We start from the raw sequence: 26,658 nt of genomic DNA on the forward strand, positions 1-26,658 counted from the left end.
TCAAATCTCTTCCTGTTATGTTCCATTAGATGGAGAAAGCTGGGAGACAGGAGTAGAGAGTAAAAACTGAGCTGCAGTATGCAAGAGATCACAGAGTCCTAAAAAGAAAGTCTTTAGGTAACAAAATAAATGCACTAAGATGCTTGACATCCCTCCTGGTTGCAGAAGGGTTGCTGTGTTTCCAGGCAATAAGTTACAATTCTAGGTGGGAAAAGGGGTGGGAGAAAAAAGGTAAAGGCGTTCCAGATCCTGGTTGTATGGGGCCTGAAGCATAAACAATGTGCAAGGCTCTCACGTCTGTCTATGTCCTAGGTTACCTCAGTGGATGGAGTGCTTCTATATGAAATGGAGAACAATGATGCAAAAATAAACCAGAGGGTACCCAAGTCTGGTACAACTGACAAGAATCAAAACCCAAGTCAAGAGAATGGGAAGGGAGTCATGGGGAAAAAAGGGGAGGGAGGCTTGTTTTTTCCATCTTTCCTCTAGACCCTTAAACATGAATGATAGCACCTGGGGCAGAGAGATGGAAGGAGTGGGGGTGTCTGCTTCATTATAGGGATGGATACAGAGAGTCTGATGAATAAGGAAGAGTTGAATAGAATGTATTAGTTCCTGTTACCTTGGGCTTTCCCCTTCCAGCCATTGTTGCCTCAATTAGGGTCAGCTTTAACAGGCCTGGGCTTTTCCATCAAGGGCAGGGTCACGTAGACTATGGGAGCCTCACCCTAGCCAGTGGCTGTCTTCCGGCTTAGACCTTGTTCTTGGAGTTCCGGCACTATGCCTGGAGGAAATTCTGTGTCATTGTATGTCTACCAAGTCCAAGCTTTCCTTTTTAATGCTAGCTACGTCCACCTGGGCCATACAATCATCTGTGCTTGATTTCTCAGGTGCTTTCTGGTTTCCTCCTGAAACTACCGTTGAGCCCTGCTCTTCGAACCACTTAGCTGAGCCCAGACACCCTGTTCCAGTTTTTCTAATCCCTCTTCCATGGGTTGGATTCTGCTCTTCTTATCCCCATTAGCTTTCCAGGGTTCTGCTTCACACTGGGTAGAACATGCATTATAACTGTAGGATTCCAAGAGCCCTGGCATCCCCAACATTCTAGAAACACATTCCAGCCCACCTTGGGCACTCCCTACACCAAGCCTGGGTTTGCCGATCTATCTGATAGAAATTGTGATAGGACCACTGATTACCACCCTGGAGAATTTATATCCTTTACCATAGTCCTGTTTTCCCACAGATTTCTCTTTGGTGTGTGCACTGGCTATTACTTACCCAACAGCATTTCCTCCCTCTCACTGTCTGCTATAGAAGCCCCAACTGTTTAGGTAGTTGGCAGAAATTCCTCGATCCTGGGAGGGCAAGCGACTGTGGTAGCCCAAGTGAATGAAGCATGGCCGCCCCGCAAGGGTTATGGTGTTCTTGTAGCCCTTGGCCAGGGTTCTGGCAGATGATGTACCACCAGTCTTCTAAATTTCCCGATCAAAAGGTGTTTGGAATTCCTCTCCCCCAATCTTCTTGCCTGGAATTCTATATTTTCAGGAGGACTAGCAGCCATCCTGCAAACTCGTGTGATGATGAAAGCCAATGCAGTAAGAACATCTGGGTAGGAAGAAGGCGTCTGGTGCCTGAAGGCATCTCTGAGCAGCTGTGTCAGCCCTGGGCTGCCACCTCCAGGCTTACCCTAAGTAAGGAAATTAAATTCTTCTTTGTTTAGGCTTGGAAGTCTTGGAATTTAGGTTGTTTTCTGAAAAAAGGGAAGGTTTTTGACAGAGAGGAAGTTCTCTCCTGCTGAAAAAGTGCAGTAGTCTGAAGCCTGTTGGCTCCCGAGAAGTGGGGGCTCCTAACGGAATTCACAGGCACTTGGGGGTGTGAGGGAGTTTTTTTCTGGCCCTCCGAGGAAGACGGGCATGGCCATGTGGGTTGATTCTTTAGTATGGAGGCAGCTGAGCACCACTCTGGTGGCCAACAGTGTCTGAGAGTTCTTCTTGGGAAAATTGTCCAGGCTGTGACAGAACCTGCCAAGATTTTTCAGATCCCCTCACTACTACCCCTCCTGCTACCCGATGTGGGTACATATTCCTTTATCAGGAAACACCAGACAAGCCTTTTTTAAGAGTGGCCCAGGAATCACATGAACCTCCTATCAGTTAAGTGCCAGGGTTGCTCCTCGGTTTCGAAGCTCGGTGGGTGGCGCGGGAGGTGCTCCTTCGCTGAAGGCGGTATGAAGTCAGGACTGGGAACTGAGAGCAGCGGTGTCATGAGACTGTTTCCCTCACCTTCTCTCACCAAGAGCTGGGACTGTGGGAGCACCAGGAGGTGGTGAGGGCGGATGTGAGCAGCAAGCAGGGACAGCTGGTGGGATGGGGACCGAGGCCCGGAAGTGTCAACTGCGAAGTGCACAGGATGAAAGAAACAGCCCCGTCAGCAGGATGTGTGCTCTAGCACCAGAAGTGGTAGCTATTCCATTGAAACTCTTCAAGCTGAAAGTAAAAATACCCTGGAGATGGACAGAAATACGGGAAAACATTTTTAGGTCCTTGAGGAAGAGGAAGGCTTTCTAAAACAAGATGCACAAAGCAAATACCACAAAGAATAAAATAAATTTGATGTAAAAAATGTTAAAACGATGTTTCACCAATGATAGTATTTATAGTATTATTAATTATTAATGTTATTATGTTATTAATATAATGTATGTGATAAGAAAATTAAACATGAGGACCCAGGATACATAGCATACTCCTATAAGTCAATAAAAAGGAGACAGACATACAAAGAGAAAAAGGTCACAAATGAAATTTGAATGTGTATAAAGTAAGAAAAGTAAATATATTGTGTGTATTTGTCTTTTTATATTTATTTATATTGCATGTTTTATTTAAAATAAGCATATTTTATATGCAAATATAAAAATTAAAAAGATGCTGGTCTTCACTAGGAAAATGCAAAAAACAAAAACAAAGAAAGCAAAAACTAAAGCAAACCAGCTATTTAACCTCCATTGATTTGACACAAATTATAAAATTTGATGATATTAAGAATTGGCAAGGATGTGAAGAAATGGGTCCCTCATAGTGTCTATTTAAAATATCCCACCATTTGACAAAGCAGTTCCCTATTGCACTAACCCTGAGAGAGCCTTACAGAGGTACGCAGGACAGGATATAAAATAATGTTCATCACAAAATTGTTTATGATAGTAAAGGACTGGAAACAAACTACCAAAGTTCTACCAACAGGGAGATAGCTGCTTTTAAAAAAAGCTGTGTGGCACCTGGGTGGCTCAGTTGGTTAAGTAGCCAATCTCGGGGTCCTGGGATCAAGCCCCACGTTGGGCTCCCTGCTCAGTGGGGAGTCTTCTTGTCCCTCTGCCCCTCCCCCCGCTCATGCTTGCTGGCCCACTCTCTCTCTCTCAAATAAATAAATAAAATCTTAAAAAAATAAAAGCTATGGTCACACTGTAGGAATACTTAGGTAGAATAAGCTGAATTTCTATGTCATTGTAGAGAGAGGTTTCCAAAACATATTGCTGAAGGAAAAGAGCAAGGTATAGAATTACAAAAATAAAAAGAGTAACTAACCCTCCCCATCAAAAAACCCAAATCCTTCACCATCCACAATATTTCAGTTTTTGAAAAGAAGGATGAATTCATATTACATAAGCACATATTACATGGATATAAACTGTAAGGGCTGTATGCAAAGATCGCAACATTTATTAAAGGACAGAAGTGGAGCAAAAGAGGAGACTTATGTGGAATGGGATGGAAGAAAGAAAGGAACTGATGTGTTCCTGATACAGGCCATGAAAGAGAGATGTGACACAGAACATCTCATGATGAGAGATTTCAACTAGAATCTCGGTCATTTCATTCTGTGAATTATCCCTTTGATTACTGAGAAATTAATCTTACGGAGCAAGTAGAAAGTCACTGTGGGTGCCTGCCCATTCTGGATCCAAGTGCAAGATTGCTTATAAAGTGAAGAGCAAGGGCATGGTGAAGGCAGGGCCTGTGTTCGTTCAGTTCACCAAAACTCTACTGAGCACTTTTTAAGTACCAGTTACTGCCTCAGGCAGCAGAGAATAAGGATTAATATAGAACAATCCTTAATTCCAAGGTGCCTTTTCTAGTAGAGGAAATATTCCAAACAACAGAATTTTCAGTATGAATGTGGTATGTAAGGATAGAGGTGCAGTGTGCTATGAAAGCCCCGAAAAGGAACACCACCCCCACCTGGGGTTCAGAGCAGGCTTCCTGGAGGAGAAGTGTGGGGGGTCTTGTTGGATGAGTGGCAGTTGGATTTGGTAAGGAAGATGGGAAGAGCCTTACATTCAGAGGAAAAGATGCCATGATGCCATATGGAGTGAGGGGCCCCCAAGGCCACTCAGCAGTGTTTGAACAGAGCAATGAGGGGGACTGATGAGCTGAGGGGGGAGAGACAGGGATGGTCATGAGGGCTTTGGATGTCATGCTGAGGAGCTTAGACTTCATTCTCACAGGCAGTGAAGAGAGTTAAGAAGGTGAGCACCCTGGTCAGATCTGGGTTTCAGACAAATCACCCTGGCATGGTGGTGTAGCAAGGTATTTGAAAAACTCATCTTTGGAGTTAGGAAGGCAAGTTGGGAGCTCATCAGGGGGTCTACGTGATAGATGACATAAAGTCTGAATTTCCTTAGTCTGAATAGGGTTTGCAGTAAAGAGGTAAAGGACGTCTGGGCTTAGATAATAATAAATAATACTAGATCTGGTACGGTAGATTTTTTTCAAGTCATTAGCTTCTTTTTTTTTTAGATTTTATTTATAATTTGAGAGGGAGAGAGTTTGTGTACGAGCAGGGGGAGGGGCAGAGGGGCAGAGCGAGAAGCAGACTCCCTGCTGAGCGTGGAGCCCAGTGTGGGGCTCAATCCCAGGACCCTAGGATCATGACCTGAGCCGAAGGCAGACGCTTAACCGACTGAGCCACCCAGGCGCCCCAGGTCACGAGCTTCTTAAAGGAAAGCTCCCTGAGGAGGCTTCGGAAGTCCTTGAAATGAGAGAAAAAGGAACCACCTAAAGAGTCCAATATGGCTGTTCTGGGAACTCCTCGGTACCTTCAGATCCAGACATTTAAAATCATCTGTGTCATTACAGGCAAAGGGGAGCACACACGCAAAAATGAGCTGTACATTCTCGGAGGAGAGCACGGCCTTGTTAACTTTGTTCCCATCAAATTCCCAGTGTCGGGCAGTTCCTGGCACATGGTAGGTGCTCAAAAATACCTATTGAGAAAATGAATGAATGAATGAATGAGTGAATGGAAATTTCCTCGTGGTAAGATCTAAACAAATAGTTTCAGCCTGGGTAATATCCTACGTGAGTATTGTAGAAAATGTGAAAAAAGAACAAAATGGACAATTAGGACTATTTTTGGAAGACAAGAATTGTCATTTGTGATGGGTGCTGGCAGATAACCCTTCAACTCAACAACCTCTGGTTTTGGACTGAAAATAAGAGACTGTGCAGAAGTAGGATGGCACTGAGGTGGACAGAGTGATGGGATTGGAACAGGTCTAGAGGACCACACAGCCTACAAAGCATAAGTACTCTGGGTAATGACAGAACCTTAACTGAGCTCCCTGCGCCCATCTCCTCACGGGCTTCCTCTCGCACTGGGATCTGGGTAGACGGTGCTGGAGATTCCACACTGCAATGTGATGCTTTGTCCTAGAAGTCTCAGGAGTCACTTCCTTCGTAACCCGATGGTCAGAAATGTCATATGGCCCCTTCCCCTCACAGGAAAGTGCAGTCTCCCACTTGCCAGGAAGAGGAGGTCTCCTGGGCAAGGCTGTCTCTCAACGTCTTTTTTTTTTTTTTTAAGATTTTATTTATTTATTTGACACAGAGACAACGAGAGAGGGAACCCAAGCAGGGGGAGTGGGAGAGGGAGAAGCAGGCTTCCCGCTGAGCAGGGAGCCCGATGCGGGACTCGATCCCCCGAACCCAGGATCATGACCTGAGCCAAAGGCAGACGCTTAACAACTGAGCCACCCAGGCGCCCCTCTCGAAGTCTTCACCAGAAGTACAAACGAGAATTTATTGAAAATGCACTTCTCTTTCCTTTTGTCAAAGGTTACTCTGCCTCTGTATCTCTCGTGTTATGATCTGTACTTTTTATGCTAGAGAATATTATCTTAGCTACCGTGTTGATTTTTTTTTTTTTTTTTTTTGTTTGCCCTTTATCAGGTTGTATGATTTCAACTTGGCTGTAACCATTTCTGCTTGTCTGAACCCCTCTGGCCGCTGAGGAGGAGGGAGGCCACATACAGGCTCCTAGCCAATTCTCTGATGCGTGTGCATGTGCGTGTGTGTGCACGCAGGCAGCTTTAGTTAGTTTGGAACACTCGTCTGGGTATTTTCATAGAATTCAACACCGTCCTGGCACAGAGTTTAGTGTTTGCTGAGTGGGCTGAGATTCTTCACTGCACATGGGTTTAACACGTCGTGTCTGTGCACTCTCAGGGGGACTGGAACCAATCCTACAGCAGACGTGACTGGTTTTACTGTGTTTGGAGCCCAGGAAGTGGGGTAGCTGACTCCTAGGAAACACCCCAGCTGGAGGCTCGGGTCCTGAGAGAGGCTGACATGGTTTTTCCTATGTCCATAATAGTAGTAGAATGTTGCATTTTAAGTGTTTTTTCATCTGTAAAATAAGAAAATCCGGTCATATAAGTGTAGATGTGCACTAAGCACAGTGTCATATATATATATATCTATCTCATATCGTATTATATATATTATGTATATTATATATATTATCAATTATTATTGTTTCTTTAATGAATTCTTTCATTGTTCCAAGGACTAATTGGCACTTTACTGATTTATTAAGTATATTCCTTTGGTTAATATAATGGGTGAACTCTGGAATCATCCGTTATTCTTGGATGCCAGCAGGCTTTTTCCAACTAGGGTATCCAGAGAGAATTAAGCCTTATCAAAAATAATTTAAGTGACTGTTGTCTCGATTCTCCCAAGGACGATGCATAACTAGCACATTCTAGAAAGAAAGGGGAGAAGTTATTAATTACATACAGTGGATTCCTGCAACCTCAGGGCTAAATTTTCTTGGGGACTAGGGTTGACCCTGGCTTCAGGGTGTGCTGCTTACAGTGAATATATTTGAGGAAAGCCTCCTAACCCCCTCCTACTCCAACTCACTTTTTATTTTATTTTTCTAAAGGATTTTATTTATTTGAGAGAGAAAGAGGGAGAGCACAGAGGAGAGTGAGAGGGAGAAGCAGACTCCCCACTGAGCAGAGGGCCTGACTCGGGGCTCGATCCCAGGACCCTGAGATTGTGACCTGAGCCGAAGGCAGACGCTTAACCGACTGAGCCCCCCAGGCACCCCCCAACTCACTTTTAAAACACCCTCCAAATCTTTCTGTGGCTGATGCCTCTAACCAATAAACTTAAAAGATACTGTTTTATTTCTTAAGCTCTAAAAGTGTTATGTATTGGAACTTTGAACATTCAGCCCCAAATGGCCAACACGTGGATACTTGAATCATTTAAAGAAACAAGATCCAAACAAATTCCAGGTTATATTTGGATCTCACTTGAACTGTAGAAGACGTGTACTCTCATTGAAGTCCTCTACCCTTCCCTAATCTCTTGCTCCTGAAATAAAGAAGACTTTCTGTTATAGACTGTTTGCGTTGCCCCCCACCCCTCGCCCAAATTCATTTGTTGAATTTACCCCCAAGGTGATGGTGTTTGGAGATGGCTTTCAGGAGGTGGAGTTAGGTGAGATCGTGAGGGCGGGACCCTCAGGATGGGATTAGTGTCCATTTCAGAAGAGACAACAGAGACTCACTTTCTCTGCCATGCGAGGACACAGCAAGAAGGTGGCTCTCTGCAAGTTAGGAAGCGGACTCTCACCAGGACCAAATCAGCCAGCACCTTGATCTTGGATTTCTCAGGCCCTAGAACCGTGAGAAATAAATGTCTGCTGTGTAAGCCACTCGGTCTGTGGTATTTTTTTATGGCAGCCCGAGCTGAGAAAGACACAGTCACACTAGAGGGGTTCTGTCATCCTACGCTGTGCGTCCATCCTTGGTCAGCGCAAGAACCCATGCATTCAGCCCCAAATGCTCTCTGCCCACCACATCCTCCCTGCCACCCACAGTTGCCTGAGGACTGTGCTGTCCTCCCACTGATGGTTTTCCCAGGACATGCTGCTGCAAGGATTTTGTTGGGGAGAGAGATCAGGAAGAAGAGCATGTTAAACTAGAAATTGCTAAATAGGGGCAACCCGGGTGGCTCAGTCAGTTAAGCGTCTGCCTTCTGCTCAGGGCAGAAGGGCTCTCCCTCTCCCTCTGCCACTCCCCCTGCTTGTGCTCTCCTGCTCTCTCTCTCTCTGTGTCAAATAAATACATAAAATCTTAAAAAAAAAAAAAAGAAAGAAATGGCTAAATGTCTCCTTATGAGTGGAGGGAAGGGAAAGACAACGTAATGACATACATTAAATTTTGTCCCAACATGATTGCCAAAGTAATATATATTCATTATAAAAATCCAAACAACATAGAAGTATAGAACATAAAAAGTAAAATTCCCTCCTTGCCACTTTATTATTTACATTTTGCTCCCTACTCACCACAGGTCTCCATCATAATGGGGTGACAGTAGTATTTCCAGAGGGCTTCCAGATTGTATATATATGTGCGTGCACATGCGCACTCATGCAATAGGTATATACACAAATGTAAGCTTTTTAAAAAAACAGAAATATTATTCAGCATCTTGCTTTATTTCATTTAAAACCATATCATGGGAATATACCTCCATGCTACCGTATATAGATTTATCCTGTTCTTTCTAACAGCTGCACAGTATTCTGTACTATCATGCTCCGTGATTTATTTAATCATTTCCTTTTCGATGGACCTTAAAAAACTTTTCCCCTATGACAAATAATGCCTTAGTGAACGTTCTCATTCATATATCTTTGCCTAGTTGTTTGAATATTTGTCTTAGCTCAGGCTGCCAAAACAAAATACCACAGACTGGGTGGCTTAAACAACACACATTTATCTCTCACAATAGTGGAAGCAGGGAGTCTGAGATCAGGAGGTCAGCATGGTCGGGTTCTGGTGCAAGTTCTCTTCCTGGCTTGTGGGTGGCTGCTTTCGGTTTGTGTCCTCACCTGGCAGAGAGTGAGGGAGCTCTGGTCTCTCTCTTTTTTTTTTTTTTAAAGACTCTATTTATTTATTTGACAGAGAGAGAGAGAGAGAGAGAGACAGCGAGAGAGGGAACACAAGCAGGGCGAGTGGGAGAGGGAGAAACAGGCTTCCCACTGAGCAGGGAGCCCGATGCGGGGCTCGATCCCAGGACCCTGGGATCATGATCTGAGCCGAAGGCAGATGCTTAACGACTGAGCCACCCAGGCGCCCCAGGTCTTTCTATTTTCTCATAAGGACGCTGATCCCACGTCGGGTTCTACCCAGCTTCACGACCTCATCGAACCCTAATCACCTCTCAAAGACCCTACTCCTTGGGGGTTAGGGCTTCATTATATGAATTTTAGGGGAGCCACATTCAGTCAATAACAATATTTTAGTGGACTTAACTTCTACAAGTGAAATTGCCATCTCAAAGGAGACACATTTAATATTTTGATTGTCCTCCAAAAAGATTGTGACACTTCATATTCCCACCAAAATGTGTCATGAGAAGAGATTATCATTTCATTTTAACTGGCATTTTCTTGATTGTTAGTGGGGTAGAACGTATAAGTGTTTTAGTCATTTGTAGTTTTTCCATGAATTTTTCATTTATGCTCTGTCAGAGTTTTAGTGGGATTAATCCTTGATCTGTCTGAAAGTTTGTTTTTTTTTCCCTCATATGAATTTTGGCTTTTTTTTTTTTTTTACGGTGTTTAGTTATTTTTTTTCTTTAAAAACTAAAAAAAAAAAGAAGAAGAAGATAAGATATTTAGGTGGCCATATTGTTAATCTTTTTCTTTATAGCTTTGGAGCTTTTTTGTTAGGCTTTGGCATAAGATTCAAAAATACTCACATACATTTTGCCTAATACTTTGCTTTGGTTTTTATGCTCAGATCTTTAGTCCATCTGCCATTTGTTTAAAGTGTGAAATAGAGCTCTAATTAATTTTCAAATGCATAGGAGTTTTCTCTAAAACCATTGACTGGAGAGCCTTCCGTTCCTCCACTCTCTGGAAATGTTATCATTGTCCTCTGCTGCATTTCCACGCACAACACGTGTCTATTTCCAAACTTCTGAAGTATTTCCATTAATTAGTTTCTGTGACAACATTGGTGTTATGCAGTTTTAATTATTATAGTTTTACATAGCGTATTTTTATATCATTGATATCAAATGAAAACTCAATTGTTCTTCACATGTTCTTTGCTATTGCTGTGCATTCTCTTTTCTAGATTTCAAGTTCGAATGCTTCTACTTCCCGAAATAATGATTGGAATTTTCATTTGAATTGCACTGAATTTATATAATAATTAGAGAGAACCGGTATGTTTACAAGGTTAAGTCCTCATATCCACAAATGTAATATATCTTTTAAGTGTTCTTTTATGCCTTAGCAAAATTTTATGGTTTTTGTTTTCATACTGTTCTTGCACATTTAAGTTTATACCAACTCGTAGTTGTAGTTGCTAATTTTAAATGAGATTCTTTTCCATTACATTGTTCAATTAATGATTCGTGGTAAGTAGAAAAGCTATTGATTACATTGACACATGGCCACCCTACTGAGTTTTCTTATTTGTTTTAATAATTTATTCTAGCCAGTTGTTTTGGGGTCCGAGAACTTCTGTAAAGGGCCAGATGGGAAATAGTTTTGGCTTTGCAGGTCATTGGATTCCTGTTGGAACTACTCAACTCTGCTGGTGTAGTGGGTAAGGACTCAAAGACAGTATGTAAAGGAATAGGTGCAACTGTGTTCCAATAAAACTTTATTTACAAAAACAGGCTGCTTGGTTGGATGTAACCCTTGGCAATGGGACAAGTCTTGCTGACTGTATTCTAAAGGTGCAAATATATCATTTGTAAGTCAATGTGTTTTTCCAAAACAGTGAACTTCGAGAGAGCGTTCAGTAATAGAAGGGATAATAGTCACTCTTCTCTTGTCCTTATTTAAAGTATTGGTATTTCAGCATTAAATTCGAGGTTTCTTATTAAATTTTTGATAGGTATTTTTACCCAGTTAAAGGTGTTGCCATCTATTCTTAGGTTACTAAGAGATTTTACCGGCAATATGATTGAATTTTATCAAGTGCCTTGTGAGCATCTCTTAATATTAACATTTTCCCTACTATGTTTTTCATGCGTATAACAAAGTATCTTACATTGAATTGTCTTTGAATTCCCGGAAACAAATGATTCCATATATACCATTTAGGATTTCTACATCTATATTCATCATGAATGAAGACATAATTTTGTTTTTGTAGTATTTCTTTGATTTTTATACTATTCTAACCTTGTAGAGCGGATTGGGAAACTTCCCAACTTTTTCTATGTTTTGAAATACTTTAAGAGATATAAAGCTTAATTATTCTTTTCAGGTTCCCCAGAACACCCTAAAACTCTTTGGGTCTAGTGAAGTTTTTTAGTGATGGACCTTTGCCATTCCAAGTTATCTTATGTTATTGGACTGTATGAAAAACAGTGTTCCCCCCAAATGCCTCTTTGTCCTTGACATTTAAAGGCTGTGTGCGGTATTGGGTCCATTTCATTTAGCCTTGCCCTTGTGGAAATTGGTCAGCCAAGTGTAAGAGCAGAGGAAAAGTTGTCATAGGTTAAAATATCCTTGTTGGTTTATCTCCCCATTTCTGTTTGGGTTCAAGGAAATCTAAATTATGCAATAGAAAAAGATAAAAGAAGAGGGCTCTGGAGAAGTAGAAAAGGGGAAAGAAGCAAGCTGTTTAGAAATAAAAACAGTTGGTAAGGAGTGGCCCCCAAGTTCTCTCTGGAGTAGAAGGGAGGATGGCTATTCCTTCTCCAACCTTCACCTGCACCTAGATGGAGCATCACTGGACTTCTTAAGAAAAGAAGGGGTTATACAATTCAGAAAACTGAATTGGCCTTAAGGCTCCTGGAAAGTTTGGGCCTCCCAGTTTCTATTAGGTTGTCAGGTCCCATTGGCTTGAGCAGTACCACCTTTGGTCCCAGGCGTTGGGAACTGTGGGTTGTAGAGCTCCCCAGTCTCCCCAGTCTGTTCCCCTCCCCCCACCCAATCCATGGACTGTACCCTTTCCCAGGCAGGGAGCACCCACCTGGAGCCTGCCCTCCCCCTCCTGCACATGGTCAGGCACTGGGGTTCTAGGGACTTCTTGCCCAAGTGGCCCCGGACCGGAGGCTTGTTCAGCATCTTCACCTGTGCCCACCTCCATGCCGAGGAGTGGCCCCGGGGTGGCCTACATGGTGCAGGATTGAGCCACGGGAGAGAACAGAGCGGTGGGCACTCCAGGTCCACCTGTATTCTTGCTCCAGACTACACATGTGACGGATTTAGGATGGGGAATGCTCTTTGCTTGGATTTGCCTTCAAGAATGGGGTAAAGGATATATTTTTGTTTCGGGTAGACCCTAGAATCCAGTTTTTCTAGCTCAGTGTCCCAGGCAAGGAGAAAGGGACTCAAGGCAGAACCTGGAGTATAGACGTGGCTGTCCTCCTCATGATTTGGATCTCTCAGGGCTCTCAGCAGGACTGACGGGGAGCAGAAGGGGAGGCTCCTTCAAGGTACTCATTTAGAATTACAAATGTGTGCCCATAGGCTCTTTGCTATATTTTGTTTACAATTTTTGAAACTAGGATGGAGATGAGATGCAATCCTAGGGCTTTTCTACTCAAGTTTTTAAATGTCCTCTCTGGATGTGGAGGAAAGACCTAAGGAGGGGCAAAGCCCAGAGAACTTGCCCAAGCCCCGAACAAAGGGAGAACCCAAAGAAAGAACAGGAAGAACAATTCTGTCCTCCTTTTCAGACCCTCCCGTTCTTGGGAAAACTCTTCTCTCCCCCAGGTAGTTGTAATTACTTTCACAAGATTATTGGCCCAGAGCAAAATCTCTTCAGGCCGAAACTCCAACTGCCTTGAGCTTCAGCTGGAATTATAGGGAGCGGGATGGTGGGGGGTGGTGGAGACAGTGGTACCAGTGAGTTTGCCCTGAGGTGAGGGTGCTCCTCTGGGATGGCCATGGCCTTCTGTTGGTGGGTGACGCTTTAGGCTCGAGGCAGCCTGTGCCCCATAATACTCTCCATGTCTGCCTCACTTGCTGCCGCTTGCCTTGCTCTATATGGGGCAAAACCCCCTAATCAAAGGCTTTGGGCTCTAAGGGTCTTATTCCTTCCCAAGACGCCTGACCGTGCCAGGGTGTGGAGGTTCAGGAGGCCAGGAAGCCAGGGAAGCCTGGGGGTCCAACAGGGGACACTGAGAAGTTCCTGATGGGCTTGTTCTTCAAGGACCTCGTTAGCCTGAAGTCCTGCTCTCAGTTCTCCCGTGTACCAGAAACGAGGTGGAGCATTGTGTGGTGACCAGCTGGTCCCGGGGAAAGCAGTGGCGGGGGTTGGGGGGGAGGCGTTTTATTCTCTGGGGTCAGAGCACTGAAAATCAAAGAAACCTAAAGCCCTGTGGACTATTCCAGGCCAGGGGAGTGGACTCCAGGTGCAAGTTTCACTCTCTAAAGCCAGCTTAAAACTTGCACGCCCACCTCTTCCTGCCCTGTGCATTCCCACCGCCCAGCTGCTCCGTTTCTGGTCCTTGGTTTCCAGAAGCTGACCTCTCGTCTTCAGTGGTGTCACCTGCTTCATCAGTAGGCTTGCTTTTGCTCAGTGGTTGAGATGGGTTTACATCTCCTGACCCTGACTCTGGTTAGTACGGATTAGAAGACTGCTTATTCACTTATCTATTCCAGTACTTCACTGGAGAGCCGGGTTTTTTTTTTTTTAATTTTTTTTTTTTTTAAAGATTTTTATTTATTTATTCATGAGAGACAGAGAGAGAGAGAGGCAGAGGGAGAAGCAGGCTCCCAAGGAGCAGAGAGCCCGATGCGGGACTCGATCCCAGGACCCTGGGATCATGACCTGAGCCGAAGGCAGACGCTCAACCATCTGAGCCACCCAGGCGCCCGAGAGCCGGGTTTTTATAGAACGCTTACCTCAGCCTTCACAGAACAATTTCCTTCGGTGCTGGTGGTTACTTTCCTGGCTCACACGAAGCCTAGGCTACTGGCATTCCCAACCCACGACGGCCTCACGGAGTGGGCAAGTCCCCAGATTGTAAGCAGACTGTAAGCAGCAGGTGTGAACACGAGGGTGTGCTTCTTCATTCCTCAGGTTTCTAGCATTTGTGATTTAGCAGAATCTCAGCAAAACTGCTGTTTGCTTTGGCGCCTGCCGTAGAAACATCCTCCCTCTTGGCTCTGTGCTTCTCTCCACGATGAAGGAAGCCAGGGGAGGAGAAGGCCTAGGAGCCAGCGTGCAGCGTCTGCAGACCCGGGTCCCAGTGCCCGTGGCTGCAAAGCATGGCACCGAGGAGCGTCCCCGTCACACACAAGAAACCTCCAAACATTAAAAAGTTACCAGGCGGGTGCCCGGGTGGCTCAGCCGGTTAAGCGTCTGCCTTCTCAGCTCAGATCATGATCCCAGGGTCCTGGGATGGAGTCCCCACATGGGGCTTCCTGCTCAGTGGGGAGCCTGCGTCTCCTTCTGCCCCTCCCCCCACCCATTCTCTCACTCTCTCGTTCCCTTTCAAACAAAAAATAAATAAAATCTTAACAAAAAAAAAGTTACCAGGCCACTTGGGTGTGGACACGATAGTGGGGGAGGCTGGAGGGGCGGGGGCAGGGAGGATATGGGAACTCTCTATACTTTCTGCTCCATTGTTCAGGTTTTGAAGTTAAAACTGCTCTAAAAATAAAGTTTATTAATTAATTTTAAAAAGTTATCAGGAAGAACATCTACAGTGGGTCAGATATGATAAATAACTACTGTCAACGCCGCATTGTTAACAAAGGATACGATATTATTATTTATAAGGTACTCATAAGTAAAGAGCAATGAATAATATACATCTAATTTTTTTATACTCAATATACAATCAACATGTTCTGATCAACAGTGTAAACCACAGAAAAGGGAATCTTGCTTTTCATTTGTACAAATATTGCTTTCATCACAGCAAAACTTGACAATGTTAAGATGTACCATATATGGAAGCTCTCAAGCTCTTGCTTGCTTGTTTCAAAAATGAAGTTATTGCTGTCTGTTGTTAACCAGTTTACGTGGGCACCTCTGATTATCAGGCATCAGATCTGTAGGATCTACTTTATTTCCAAGAGACAGCGTTACACTGTAGGACTATTTTGTAGACAAATCAGGTCAAAAGGGTTGAAAAACTAATAATCCAATGCACTTAAAAATATATGTACTTATGCTTTTCCTTCCAGTTTTATCTGCTAGGTGAAAGGTGGGGTTTCGTGGTACTTCTGTGGGCAAATCGGACAGGACAGACCTGCGACCTCAGAGGACACACCGTGATTGTACGGTTAAACATGGAAGAGAAAACAGTACGAATCGCTTAAGGTATTTTCCCAGATACAATTTATGAGAAAAAATAGGAAAGTGTTTCTTGAAGCAAGAATCCTTTTCCTGGACTCCTGTTTTTATAAAAGCTATCCAACTACCTACACAATCTTTTTAATGTCTCCCCTTTGGAATGCCTCTGCCATGTCAGGGTTTTCTCCCGCCCTGGGAAAGAAAGGCCACCCGGTGACCAGGGGCAGGCACCATGCCGTGTGCACAGGCCGCGAGAATGCTTGCCATCTTTATTTTACTACCGGTCCACCTTTGATAGAGGAAATGGAAAAAAGAATCTGTTCTGTTTTGTTTTGTTTTTTTTTTAAGATTTTATTTATTCATTTATTTGAGAGAGTGAGAGAGAGAGAGAGCACATGAGAGAGGAGAGGGTCAGAGGGAGAAGTAGACTCCCTGCAGAGCAGGGAGCCCGATGTGGGACTCGATCCCAGGACTCCGGGATCATGACCTGAGCTGAAGGCAGTCACTTAACCAACTGAGCCATCCAGGCGCCCAAGAATCTGTTCTGTATTGCTTTCCCTTTTCATCAGTTGGTTAGACCTTGCCCCCCCACCCCGTGTAGTGCTTGGGCAGCCTATCAGGGACCCTCCATCCATGCAGATCTCCCCTCCTGGGAGCAACCCCGAGGTACCTGCATCAGCAGAATTTGCCTGCAGGCCCAGGCCCCCTAGGCTGCTGGTCAGCAGAATTTGCCTGCAGGCCCAGGCCCCCTAGACTGCTGGTTCTCAGCCGTGGCTGTACGTCAGAATGACCTTTAGGAGCTTTCAAAAGCACCAATGCCTGGATTTCAGCCGTGAAGATTTGTATTTGATTAGTCTGAGGTGCAGCGGGGCCTCATTGGTTTCAGAAGCTCCCCAGGGGATTTCACTGTGCAGTCAGGGCTGAGAACACCCTTTCTGGGACGGGTGGCTGGAAAGGTGGCCTTCATCAGTGTTCTGAGTTACCAAGTTGCCAAAACATGCCGACCATTATTAGGGTTCTGCAGGTGTTGCTAGTCTATTGGTAAATGCATATCAACTGTAAATATAAAAATAAAATCGTTTGTATCAAAGTCAGATTAGTTATGTATAAGCCAGCAAAGTGCTATGTTATTGCCTTTTTTTTTTTACACTGACAGGCTCCGCTTGCAGCGGAGAGCAGCATGCATATGGATCTGTCAGCAGTAAGTCCTTCTTTTCCTCCAACATCGCTGCAGACTTGACAGAACCTGCTTCAGAGCAAGACGGAGCCACATGCGCTTTTTACCTTTCCTCATTTTACAAATATAAAAAGTACTAGTCTCTTCTTTATTAGGACGATGATCTAGCTCAGCTCTGCAGGGAGGTTGTGCCTTTTTCTAAGACAGACGGACTTCCCTTGCTTCGATTAAATCCCTTTAAGCAAAGATTTCAGTTTTGAATTTTGACTCTATTGGTCGTTCTAACCTTTAGTAGAAAAATGAGTTTTCCTAAAGACATACCTTACAAAGCTCAGTGCTACATGGGAGGATAATAGTCCTCAAAAAAGTTACAAAAATAGATTACCATTTAAAAATCCTATCTGAACGTGTCTTTCATAGCACAAAAATGTCTGCCCCTCATACGGCAGGTGTGGTTGGGAAGGAAGGCATGGGTTTCTCTTCAGTAAGGTTTTACAGCCCTAGGCAAGGAAATACAAACAGATCATTATGTTGTAATAAAAAGGTGCACTTCTCAAAAGAAAGAAATGCAAAGTAGACATTAAGGGCAATTTCACCAGCGGTCACTTCGAGCGAGCTCCTCATTCACTGCAGAAGAGACCAGTTTTTCTAACTTCTTAGAAAATGCAAACTGTTTCAGGGCCCTATCAAGGCTCAGGTTTGGGTATTTGCCACTTACAGGACAAGCTGCTGGCTTGAGATAGTCACTAGCAGCCAAGTCTCAGGAATATGAAGGACTGCACGTTGTTCTGTCCGCCGCCTCCTTCTGGAACCTTTACCTGACCCAGGCTTCTCTATTCTGCCCGGACTGGGGGGCATGCTACGGACACCTGCAAGTCGCCCTAGAGATGAGGGTTTCAACTCCACTTGCCCACTTGGATCACATCGGGAGCCCCCGAGAGTCTGATTGCATTGGTCTGTGGGGACCCTGCCCCTTCTTTTTAACGTTGTCAGCCAGGATGAGAACTGCAAGTCACCATAACCCAACAGCCTCACCTCTGCTTATGTAACCCGAGGCCTGGTGAGTGCAACAGGTGAGCAGGATGCCGTGAGCTGAGGGACAGGTCTCCCCCCACCACCCCCAGCCCACCCCATTGGCCTTTCCTTCTCACCAGTGGTTCCCAAAACTTTGGTGCTCATCAGAATACCCTGCGGAAGTGCTGAAAAGCCCCTGGGCCCAGGCTGCACCCGAGGCAAATTAAATCAGAATCTTTGAGGTCGGACCCTGGGAGATCCCCGAGAGGGGACCAAGCTTGAAAACCAGTCCATTTATGTCTGCAGTTTGGGGGGCGGTGTGTGGGCTAAAGCCCCAAATTAAGAATTTCCAACAAATATCTAAGACTTGTTATCATTTGGAATGCAATCTGATGCCCCCACAGTGCTCCTCGTTCTAATAAAATCAGTGACAACTGGGACTCAGCGCATCTAGAATTTGGAAGATTCGCCTTTTTTACTTCATGAGGTGACGGAATGTTACTCGTAGGGTATGACTGCAGGGACCCCTTAAGAGTTTATACGAGATGTGTGCCCACTCTGAGTGTTAGCTTCCAACGCTTACTTTGCCCTGAACTGTTTCCAAAGGCCAGATCTGAGGTGGGGCCATGGGAAAAGTAGGCAGGAACTGACTGAGGAAGGAACAGGCTCTCTGGAGGGTCCTAGGACCAGTGTCAACAAGGAGGAATGGAAGAGATGGAGTGTAAGCTTTGAACTCTGGCCAAGCCGGTGCTCTGGGGGGCCCCCTCTCCTCGTCTGCCCATAGTGATGGTGGGGGTCCCTGACTCGGGCTCTGCTGCCTCAGGCTCTGAAGCATCTCTAAGCCCCCTCTGCACCTCCGGGGACAGCCAGCCATGGTGAGGACACTGTGGGAAACACAGTTTTAAAATCCAGGGAATTCAGCAACTAGATTCTATGCAGGCAAACTGAAATACAAAGGAGAAAAAGCTTGAATAGTTTTCGCTGTTTTATTATGTTATAGTAAAATATTGCAAATTACAAAAATACTAGGATTTAACTGCTACAGTTGGACTGACATACAGTTGCTCTCCCTCAATCACTTGCTTCCTGATGAATAAGTGGTAACAAAATGTGCATCCGTCTGTTTCCCAGGGCCGAATAAACTTCTGTGATGAAAATATTTATGTTCTGAGGTGAATAAATAATGAAAGTGGCTTACTGACAATGGCGTCAAATTTTAGAGTCTTAGAAATATATAATCTTTTCACTCATCATTTTCAGATCCCGAGTGAGGACGCCACATTTTGGGCACTGGGGGAACGCTGCAAGCTGGATCCCAGGCTTAAAGGGACAGCGTGTTAAGATGCACAAATGCAGCTTTTCTCCCCCTTTATTAGCAGTTCCTCCGGCAGATGCTTTCTTGGTCAAGGTTTCCTCTGCTGGGAACACACTTCCATTTCCCTCGTGGCTAAGACCCTAGTCACGGTTTGGCCCAACTCTACCACTCCCTCCCTGATGAGCCTTCCAGGTCCCCCCAGGCAGGACCCACTCTTCCCTGCCATGCAGTCCGTGCCTGGCTGACCTGTCTTTGCCTAGCGCCGGTCATATTATCTGAAGGTTTCTATTTATGAGTCAAGCCAATTCCCTTTGCTGAATTGTGGATTTCTTGGAATTGGGGATTATGTTTTATTCATTTTTCTCTCTTTAGAGCCTATGCTGGGCTTGTATGGGTGCTTAAGAGTATCTGCAAACATAGTGGAATTGAATTGAATAGAGTTTATATTTCCATCGGGACAAAGTCAATCTACTGGTAACAAAACTGGGGCCCTGATCTGAGAACCAATAAATACTGTAACAGCAAAAGGGAAATCTCATACGTGTGTGCGGCTGAACACATCCGTAGGCCGAAAATACTGTCTGAAACGTTTTTTCCTTGAAAGACTGGATATGGACTAAGAGCGTTTAACACCTCTGTACATAGGACTGCCATGAACCGGTCAGGTTGCGAGGACACACGAGGTGGAAAAACACTTGGTGCCCTAAATTAGCTGGATCCTCCAATGATAGGGAAATTGTCTTACGAGGGAATTTTTTTTTTTTTTTTCGGAAAAACTACCTGTAGATTGTTGTTAAGGCATTATCATCGATTTCAAACTCTGATTTCATATTTCCCACTTTAATTCCCCGACGCATAGTGTTTTTACTTCCCCCTGTAAAGTGTGCCCCCAGGGGTGAGGGCTGTCAGTTTCTGCTTGGTGGCCCCAGAGCCTGGATCCTTTCATTCACAAAGGGCGAGGAGGGGCTTTGGGGGCAGCTTACCAGAGAGGGGAAAAAAGTACCCTTTGAGTAAAAAACTTCTAAAGTAAAATAAAAAGAAAATTATGTCCCATAAGTAGCCTAATTTGGCAGTAAGGGGCGGGGTGGGAGTTTTAGGAACAGCTTCTCATTTCTGCAGTGTCCTGATATATGCCCATTCCCCAACCCCCAAAGGACTTGATGTATTTTCTCTGAGACTCAAATTTGGGAGCCATGTTCTTGTGTGAACTTTTGCATTATTGTTCCGTCTTGATTAAAGGCTACTGGTCTGAATGCCGATCAAATACGAGCTGGTCCAGGTTACGGTTTGATGTACCGTCTCCTCTTACCGACAGGGAAAGCATACTGAGTTTTTCAAAACAGTGGAATGGAAAATAAAGAAGTAAGTCCAATACTTATAACTAGAAAACACTGGTCAACCGATGACGAGTAAGTACCATGAAGAAATTTATATAAAAAGAAGTCTGAAGAAGAATTCTACCCCCTCCATTTCTTTTGCGCTCAGGAAGGGTTCAAAGTGGCTTATCCTCTTGTACCTGCTATGATTTGCTACAGTACCAATCAGTCCTGCTTAGGACACAGAGTACTTCTAGTTTTTTTTTTTTTTTTTTTTTTTAATTGTCTTGCAGTGGAAGAATCTTGAAGCAGAGTCAGTGGAATCAAATGTTAGCTGGAAGACTCTGACCCTTGCTTCTTGGTCACAGTTGGGCCTGGATCAACTCCGTGCAGCAAGTGCTATGAGCAAGCTTCTTCCTCATTGGAAAAGCCCATGAGAAATAAAATCAATAATGACAATTAAAAGCCCCCAGGGTCCCCAAGCAATAAAACTCCTTATGCAATTTTTTTGGTTTGGTTTGGTTTTGTTTTTTATCAAATACACCTCATGGAAAGGTGAACTTCTGCCCAAAGACACAATATTCTTGCTGGATGCCTTTTTGCGGAGGCCTCACAGTTTGAAGACAAAGGAATGTCCCAGCAACTTTCCAAAGTGCATCTGAGGAGGGGGCGCTTCCTGGGTGAAGGATGGGTCCATCAGAGCACATATGGCCAAACCAGTCCACGGGTCCGAGAGTTAACGTGGGCGTGACTACCAGCACTAATGTGTAGCTGCCGTGGCTTGGTCCCAGGGGCACGACACATCTGAGACGCTCATGTCCTACGCTCTCCTCCATGGTCATGCTCCAATAAACTCACTGCTGGGTGGTGCTACTCTCAGGTAGTCTGCATTTTCAGCTGCAGGGCCCTTGAAGATGCCATTTGACCTGGCTTCGTTGGGGAAGAAGTCCTGCTGGTAGTCAGGGTTGTCCAGGCTGATTTGGTGGTTGCCCTTCTGGGCCCAGAGGCTGGGGCCGTCGAGCACACTGTTGACGCAGGTAGGGTGGGTGTTGAGATACTCAGGGTTGTCCACTGCGTTGCTGTGGGGATTTTGGTAGTGAGGGTCTCTGCCAGGAGCTGGATTCAGAGGCTGATTGTGATAGACGGGGTTCTGGACGGAACCCGCAGGCCTTTTGGGAACGGATTGGTTTATGTATTCTGAAACGGAAAAGAAAGCACAAGTGAGGTAATCAGCAAAGCCTTAACCCCGGCAGGATTTTCCATCTGTACATCTGAACCCTGTCGATGTTCTTCCACGAGGCAACTGAGGGTAGGGGGCGTCTGGCAAGATGACTATCTTGCTGTTGCTGCAGTATGTTCTTTTCTATAATTCTGAAAGCAGTGGGCACATTTATCTCCTGCCAATTTAAAGTTCTCAAAAGGACAGGCAGCCTTAAGATGTGTGTGTGCACACAAGAACATCTGGGGATAAAGCTGAGATTAGGAAAATACATGTTTCGTTGGCTAAGAATGGAGCCAGGATCGAATTTGTCACATGCGTGCGTGCACACACAATCATACCCACACACGCTTGCTCACACTCTCTCTCTCTCACACACACACGCACACGCTTGCGCACGCGTGCCCGCATCTTTTGATGTTTGCCTCAAATTCTAGAAAATCTGCGAACTGATCCTAAAAACACACCTCCCGGCCGGACATGGCTTGAGCTCAACACAAAGACCCGCACGCATGCTCAGCTGTTCCGTATTTCTCTGCCTCTTACTCCTTACTTCGTGTCTGCAAACTCGCCACAGTGTCCACTTCTGGACTGGCTTGAGGGAAGCAAGCAGCCTGGGCACCAGGGGATGGAGGCCGGCCCTGCTGCATGGGGAGGCCGCGGAGTGCGACCTGGTCCAGGGTGAGCCACTCACCAGGTGCTGGGAGGAAAGTGTCATCCATGTTGTCCTCGGTCAAGGTGCCAGTGGGGTCTGAGCTGTACCGCTGCAGGAAGCTGTCTTCTTTGAGGGGGCAGCTCTGAGGGGAGGAAATAAGGCAAGGTTACCCCAGTCAGTGCTGCTCAGACTTCGAAGTGTATAAAAATCACCTGAGATTTTGTGAAACTGCAGATTCTGATTCAGTAGGGTCCAAGACAGCGCCTGAGACTCTGCATTTCCCACAAGCCCCCGGGGTGACGCCCACGCCGGGGGCCCACAGACCACAGGGCGAGTGGCAAGGACCTGGTCAGTGCCGTGCACCAGGGCTTTGGGCAGTGACAGAAACGTTCTATGATCTCTGCCCTTCAAGATGGTCACCAGTTTACACTGAAATAGACGCGTGTGGCTCTTGGCTTCTATACTGGGAAGTACAGGTCTCGATCAAGGCTTCGCACCAAGCATCAGCATCACCCGGAAGGCTGGCTCCAACACGGATGCGCCGGCTCTGCCCCTCGCATTCCTACTTCCGTAGGTCTGGGTCAGCGGCTCGACAGTTTGCGTTTCTAACAAACCGCCAGGTGATGCTGTTGTAGGTCCACAAACCCCATTCTGAACAGCCCTGCGATCAGTGAGAGCTAACTGCTGGCCTTAGGGTAGGGGGTCAGGGAAACCATAGGGGGAAGGAAGGCAGGCAGGCAGGCAATTCAGGAAGGAAAATCGAGGTTAGCTGGGGTAAGGTGGGCATCTTCTATGTGCGGTAGAGCCGTGATACGGAGCTGTTACTTAATTCGGGTTTATGAGGTGTTCATACGTACCCCATTTCTGTCAATGCAAGCCACGGGGGAATTGTTGCTGGTGGCGCTCTGGAAAAGAATCGAAGTTGTTGAGGGTACGCGTGCATATTCTCACCCATGCCCACGGAACGCAGGAGGTGGGGTCTCGGGGAGAGGATACAATTAAAGGCGCTTCACTTTGTCTTGACCCATTAGCTTCAGAAAAACTAGGCTAGCTCTGACCTAATTCTGGCCCCTAGTAGACCTAAAGAGGTTACGGTCCAGTTGCTGCAAGGTCATAAAAGAACTAATACACTTGACTGATTCAGTCTGACTTTGGCTTGACCATTTGGTTAAAATCGACTTCTCTGTCTCTGTGTGAGTTCTACTAGATGGGTATCCCTGTCTCTGAACAATTCATTCAAAGCAGCAGACCTGGCGCTTGAGAAGCAGCGACATTTCGTACCAGAGAACTTAGGAGGGGGGTCCGGGATGTGGAGGGGCTATGGAAGAAGCCCTGCTGGGGGATGAGGTACTCATCGGCATCGACAACGTCCTCCATGTCCTCTTCGTCCATCAGGGCGCGGTAAAAGTTGGAGTCTGTAGGGCTTGGCAAATGCATCCTCTCATCCCCCTGGTGCAGAGGTTTTGAGACAACCGGTAAGGCCCAGAGAGGTTCTATGCCACTTTTTTGGCAGACGCCTCTCTGTTTGGCAGTTTGGTTCTAATGCGATCACCCTGGTTCCTTCCCTCCCCCGCCTGACGTTAAAACATTAAAAATTCTTTGATGTTTAAAAGCTCCTTAATGAAACAGAAACAGCTTAAGAGGAAGAAGAATGGGATGAAGGAACAGCATTTGTTGAGTGTGTCCTATGCTGTCAGGTGCTGCGATCTTGTAATTTATAAAAAGACATTTGTCCCTCCTCCTGGCATAGACCTCTTAAGGAATCTCCCAAGTGGTGAGAGTGACCACGGTGTGTTTTTTTATTTTGACGAGGGGCTTTAGGACCACACTGAGGGATGGGGGATGGTGGGGGGGGGGGCCAACCAGAGATGAAGGGATTGGAACTTGCGGTCCATCACCCTCCCTGATGTCCTGCGATGGGGGAGGGGCTGCAGGTGGTCAATCACCATTTGGCCACTCATTTCACCAATAACACCTATTTAATGCAGGCTCCATAAAGCCCCACAAGGACTGGGTTCGGAGAGCTTCCGGGTTGGTGAACACATGGAGATTTGGGGAGAGCCACCTAGCTGGCGTCAGGGAATCGCTTGCTGGGAGGTGTGTGGAAACCCCCTTCTCCCCACCCTGCAACACACACGCGCCAGAATTGCTAAGCAGAATCTTCAGGTGCCATGTAAATTATTCTGCATACATGATTTCACTGACTTAATGAAAACAGCCCCGTGAGTTTGGTTTCCTTAACCTAAAGCGCTAAGCGGAGACTCAGGGATTTGGAGTGAGATTTGCAGCCACCAAAGCCCTGCTTCTCCATCTGATGGAGCAAAGGCCCTGGCAAACCGAAATATGAAGACGACACACGGAACTGAGTATGTCTGGATGCTAGAGTTCAGACGAGAATGGCAAATGGAGTCGGGGGGGCCCTACAAATGAACACTTAGGGCACAGTGTGGCCCGTGCCTTAACCAAGGCTTGCTCTAAGGTGCTGAGGATTTAAGGACGGGACCTGGGAGACAGGGACATCGAACTGGTACACAGTGGAACACAGGGATACTGGACGCTCATCAGAGGGACTTCTCCCAGTGGAAGCTCAGAGACTGTGATCTAGTACCTGGATGACAAGGTAGCGCTGGGGGTCTCTGGCCATTTTGGAGAATTCGATGATCAATTCACGGAATTTTGGGCGACTGTCTGCATCTATCATCCAGCCTGGGGAAGGAATGAGGAAAACAGTACAATTAGACCCTGAAAGAAATGATAAAGATGGCATTGCTTCCAGAAAGCATTTATGGTGAGACGCTTTTAGGCAAGGAAGTGATGCAGAAACCGAATCTTTGTGATAGGCTCTTTAGTCTTGGCAAACTCGCGCTGATCACAGTTTAAAGACCATGATGACATAAAATACCTGAATCAGAATGACAGCACCGTCCTCTGATTTTCTATGCCTCTCTTCCTGGGGCCGGAGTTCTGGTATTATCACCTTAAGTGATCCAGCAGCCTTGGATACATCGCTCTTTGTGAACTGCTAAGACTGTAGGGGGCCCCGGTGTCCGGGCTCTCCGGCCAAGTCCTCAGTGGACATCTACTTTCATCTATATTCGCTTGCAAGCTGAAAACTAGATTCAATTTAGGGAAAGTTAGGGACTTTAAGAGCCCCGGGGTTTGGGAACTCCGCACCCTGATGCTTTCATTGTCTTACATCCTCAGTCACCAAGCACGCAAGTCAAGGCGGTGTTCCAGGGCCTTCTCTAGGACACTGGTGAACCTCGCCAGCCCATTTGATTACACAGTGATCTAAACCTGGATTAAACAAGCTGGAGGAACAGCGATCAGCTGGAAATCCTTGTCTCTCTTGAGGGCTCACATTTATTTTTTATCGGCAGGCTGTCAAGTTATTTTAGGACAGACTGCTGTGCTATGTGACCTCAGACGAATCATGTAACCTCTCTGGATCCCAGCTTCCTCAGTCCAAAGCAAGGAAGTTAAAGTAGGTTAACTCTGGGGTCTAAAGTTCGGAAAGGCATTAGTATTTACACCGACTTGGCCCCGTCATATTCCCTGTACTACTTTCTTGCGTAAGTGCTCACCACGCGTGGAATGCTATCCTCAGAGCCTGCTGAACGACAGCACCGACCACGTTACACACTCTTGTTCAGATTAAAATGTTTACTTGCTACGCTGCAAAAGACCTCACGGAGATCTATCATTTGAGAGGCTTAAGTCAAGGCAGAAATGTTGATTCTATCAGCCTCGTGTGCTTACTCATTGTTAGGCGTTTAAAAACATTCGGTCTCTCTGGTTACAGGCTTCAAAACGTGCAGCGCCGTTTTCATCGAGCAACTCAGGGAAGAGAATATTTTGGTGTAATGGTTTCTGGAGGAATTTGATTTTACTTATTTGCTTGCAAACATGGGCACATGCCAAGTCACTGTGCTCAATGGGTCAAGGAAATGCTTCCTGAAGAATGCTGGGAGAGCGTATTTACAGACGTTTCTGGACTTCGGTGCCTGCCATAAAGAACGTGACAACGTTTTTTTCCGGGGATCAAAGGTCTCAGTCTTTTGACTACGGGCTGCAACACCTTTCTAGGCCCAACAAGGCACTCTGAGTGCCAACACCCGGGTAAGCCCGCGTGGATGGCCACGGCAGTCACTCACACTTGACCATGATCATGTAGACATCGATGGTGCATATGGGCGGCTGCGGGAGGCGCTCTCCTTTCTCCAGGATGGTTGAGATCTCACTTGCGGGGATACCGTCGTAAGGCTTGGACCCAAAGGTCATCAACTCCCAAACGGTGACTCCTGAGAGGATGAAGCAGTTGCTTTATGAGTTGATAATAGTCACGACACCTTGCTTTAGTCATCATTTAAATGTTTCTA

At 45.8% G+C, this 26,658-nt stretch overlaps 1 protein-coding gene across 1 annotated transcript in view; it reads right to left on the reverse strand.

Annotated features, from left to right (window-relative positions):
• Positions 1–18,746: 18,746 nt before the first annotated feature.
• The window catches only part of EGFR (epidermal growth factor receptor), a 186,595-nt gene continuing 178,683 nt past the window's right edge, over positions 18,747–26,658 (reverse strand). Inside the window, exons 23-28 of the mRNA XM_081800788.1 lie at positions 26,434–26,580; positions 24,888–24,985; positions 23,561–23,728; positions 23,137–23,184; positions 22,319–22,421; positions 18,747–21,602 (exon numbers count right to left, since the gene is read on the reverse strand). Of these exons, the coding sequence (XP_081656914.1) occupies positions 21,244–21,602; positions 22,319–22,421; positions 23,137–23,184; positions 23,561–23,728; positions 24,888–24,985; positions 26,434–26,580 (923 nt within the window). The 3' untranslated portion in view covers positions 18,747–21,243. The remainder of the gene's footprint in view (positions 21,603–22,318; positions 22,422–23,136; positions 23,185–23,560; positions 23,729–24,887; positions 24,986–26,433; positions 26,581–26,658) is intronic.

The sequence above is a fragment of the Leptonychotes weddellii genome, chromosome 12 (assembly GCF_054177405.1).
Source record: "Leptonychotes weddellii isolate Sample4059 chromosome 12, ASM5417740v2, whole genome shotgun sequence".
In the NCBI taxonomy this organism is placed as follows: domain Eukaryota; kingdom Metazoa; phylum Chordata; class Mammalia; order Carnivora; family Phocidae; genus Leptonychotes; species Leptonychotes weddellii.